Source organism: Lactuca serriola, chromosome 5 (genome assembly GCF_051521515.1).
Source record: "Lactuca serriola cultivar US96UC23 chromosome 5, Lser_US96UC23_V15, whole genome shotgun sequence".
NCBI classification, from domain to species: domain Eukaryota; kingdom Viridiplantae; phylum Streptophyta; class Magnoliopsida; order Asterales; family Asteraceae; genus Lactuca; species Lactuca serriola.
Window position 1 is genome coordinate 179,660,650 of NC_136412.1, and position 2,908 is coordinate 179,663,557.

General features: G+C 31.1%; 1 protein-coding gene across 1 annotated transcript; it reads left to right on the forward strand.

The window, feature by feature from the left end:
• Nucleotides 1-359: 359 nt before the first annotated feature.
• LOC145053343 (peroxisomal adenine nucleotide carrier 1-like) lies at nucleotides 360-2,386 on the forward strand. The gene is made up of 5 exons (XM_079001386.1): nucleotides 360-705; nucleotides 984-1,215; nucleotides 1,358-1,504; nucleotides 1,630-1,769; nucleotides 1,947-2,386. Exons 1-5 carry the CDS (start codon nucleotides 560-562, stop codon nucleotides 2,224-2,226), a joined length of 945 nt encoding a protein of 314 aa, XP_078857512.1. The 5' UTR covers nucleotides 360-559; the 3' UTR covers nucleotides 2,227-2,386.
• The last annotated feature ends 522 nt before the right edge of the window (nucleotides 2,387-2,908 follow it).

The following is a 2,908-nucleotide window of genomic DNA, read 5'->3' on the forward strand; positions in this document are numbered from 1 at the left end:
GTCAAAATTATCTTTATTTATTAGGGTAGATTTTGGGGGAAATGAATAGTATAACACCAAATATGGTGTTATACTATTCATTTCCCCCAAAATGGAAATGAACTTTGAATTGTCGGTTTTACTTCCTCGTTTTACACATTTATATATTTTTGGTTTTTTTTTATCTTAGTTCGAAAAATTGAATATGTTTTTTGGGATAAAAATGGAGTATTCCTATTTTTTAAACATTTTTTAAGAAAAAAATAAAAATGAGTCGGAGATACTCTAACCATGAAAAAAAATAAAAATGAGTCGGTCTAACCATGAAAATGTACATAAGTTTAATGCAATTTGACATTTACACAAACTTGGTTGACTGCAAGGGTCAATCGACTCGTTTCTACTGTGTCTAGAGCCCCATTCTCCCACCTTACCAATCGCCTCAACATCACTCTCCGGTCTCCATACCTCTTTCTCTCCCTGTATATAAATTAATTCGCCATCTCATCTTGCTCAAGATAAAATATCCCAACTACTTTGGAAGATTTCTTCAATCAATTTTCACAAAAACCGAAGATTAATGGGTGGCTTTGATATGGAATCGTTGGTGGATGCAACAGCAGGGGCGATTGGATCTCTCGCTAGCACTACTATCTTATACCCTTTAGATACCTGCAAAACCAAGTACCAAGCTGAACTACGCACCCCTAATCTCAGAAAATACAGGTTTTCCTTTTATTTCCCAGTTCATCCTCATACGCTTTCGTTGATTCTTTCTGTGATCAGTGATCTCGATTTTGCCTTGTATTTTATGCCAACGGTTGATGGTTTTGAGTTTCTCACGATTCTGAGTAGATTGACTGGTTTATAGACGAAAGTATGGAGCTATGAATTGAATTATGTTTCTTAATTATATCTCAAACTTGATAACAAACCCTAAAAGAAATGTTATTGGTGGATATTCCTACTATGCAAATGTTGCTTATTATACATATTTGCTACAGGAACCTTTCAGATGTTCTCTGGGAAGCAATTCGTAAACGTCAAGTTCTTTCTTTGTATCAAGGCCTAGGGACAAAGAACCTGCAATCGTTCATTTCATCATTCATATACTTTTATGGGTATAGCTTCTTTAGGAAGCTGCATATGGAACGTTCTGGATTTAAATCTGTTGGAACAAAAGCTAACTTGATTATAGCTGCTGTTGCTGGTGCTTGTACAGTTGCAATAACCATGGTTAGCCCTCAATTATAAACACAAGAAATACCAATGTACTTTCATTTTGTTTATGTATTATAGCATCCTACTTTCTTTTTATTGCATTTAATCCTAATAATAACAATAAAACTATATAAATGTGAGATGTTTTTTTTTTCAGCCTTTGGATACAGCTGCATCAAGGATGCAAACAAGTGACTTTGGGAAGTCCAAAGGTCTAATAAAGACCCTTTCAGAGGGAACTTTGGGAGAGGCATTTGATGGACTTGGCATATCGATTCTGCTTACTTTAAATCCAGCAATTCAGGTAATTTTGTCAAATGATATGTATGTGGAGGGCATTTACGTCTTTTGTACAAACTGTTTTATCTTAAGATAACACCATGAAAACACAAATGATGATGAATTAATTTAATTTTTTAATTTTTGTAGTACACTGCATTTGATCAACTGAAAGAAAGATTACTGGAGGGTAAGTTGGGAAATCCACAATCCCTTTCTGCCCTTTCGGCTTTTCTGTTAGGGGCAGCATCAAAATGTGTGGCTACCTGCTTGACTTACCCTGCTATCAGGTAAATTCTAAATAAGTAATGGAATGGAATCACAAAGGAATGGAATGGATGATTCCATTCCGTTTTCATGTTTGGTTGACTCGAAGGAATGGAATGAGTGAATAACAAACTATGTCAGTAACATAAAAAATCAAATATGTGGGTTCTAATTCAAAGTTGATATAAATTATGTTACAGATGTAAGGTGATGATTCAAGCTGCAGAATCAAGTGAAGATAGAGAAGAGGAATCGGAAATGGAATCAAGAAAAACGGTATCTGGGGCATTACATGCTATATGGAATAAGGAAGGATTTCTAGGGTTCTTCAAAGGGTTAAGAGCCCAAATTCTAAAGACTGTTTTAAGTTCAGCATTGCTTTTAATGATAAAGGAAAAGATCACAAAGAGCACATGGGTATTGTTTTTGGCAATAAAGAGATTCTTGGTTTTAAGCATGAGTAGGTTAAAAAGCTCTTAGTAAATAAGAATGTTGTAATAAGGGCCAAACATGGTCTAGTGATTTTAGGTTTTTTTAATTGTATGGAATTTTATTTTAAACATTGTGATGCTTGACTAGATAATATATTGTGTAACTATGTAGTTATTACATAAATTTCTATAGTATCTTTAGCCAATAACCTAAGGCAAAATGCAAGAAATTACAATGTAAAATGTGTGTTTCTTATGAAGGAATTTGGTATGAAGGAATGAAATGGGCAAAATTAGTGAAATTAGTAAGGTGATAGAAATTATCATTAGAAATAATCATTATATTATCATTTTTTATTGGCTCGAATTAATGGAATGGAATGAATTATTATTCAGTAGTTTATTATTAATAAATATAACTAAATAAAGTAAAAGTTGATAAGTAAAGATAAAAAATTTATTTTATAAACATATTAGTCAAGTAATTATAAATTATAAATTGTTAAATAAATTGCATCTAAAATATTTTATTTTGTTTAAAATACCTATTTTGTGTATTAGAAATAGTTTAAAAAATATATTTGTGATCTAAAGAAATGTTACAAAATAAAATAAAAAAAATTTAAAAAAAAAAAAAAAAAAAAAAAAACTAGATATGATAAAATTTTAAAATATAAGTACAATGAAATACTTCTATTTATGTTTTGAAATTTTAAAAAAGATTAATATTT

What these genes read in the sequence shown, in the direction of transcription:
- LOC145053343 (XM_079001386.1), top strand. Translation starts at nt 560, where the DNA reads ATGGGTGGCTTTGATATGGAATCGTTGGTGGATGCAACAGCAGGGGCG. An exon ending in CTTTAAATCCAGCAATTCAG is followed by an intron (nt 1,505 to 1,629) that starts GTAATTTTGTCA and finishes TAATTTTTGTAG; the next exon opens with TACACTGCATTTGATCAACT. An exon ending in TTGACTTACCCTGCTATCAG is followed by an intron (nt 1,770 to 1,946) that starts GTAAATTCTAAA and finishes ATTATGTTACAG; the next exon opens with ATGTAAGGTGATGATTCAAG.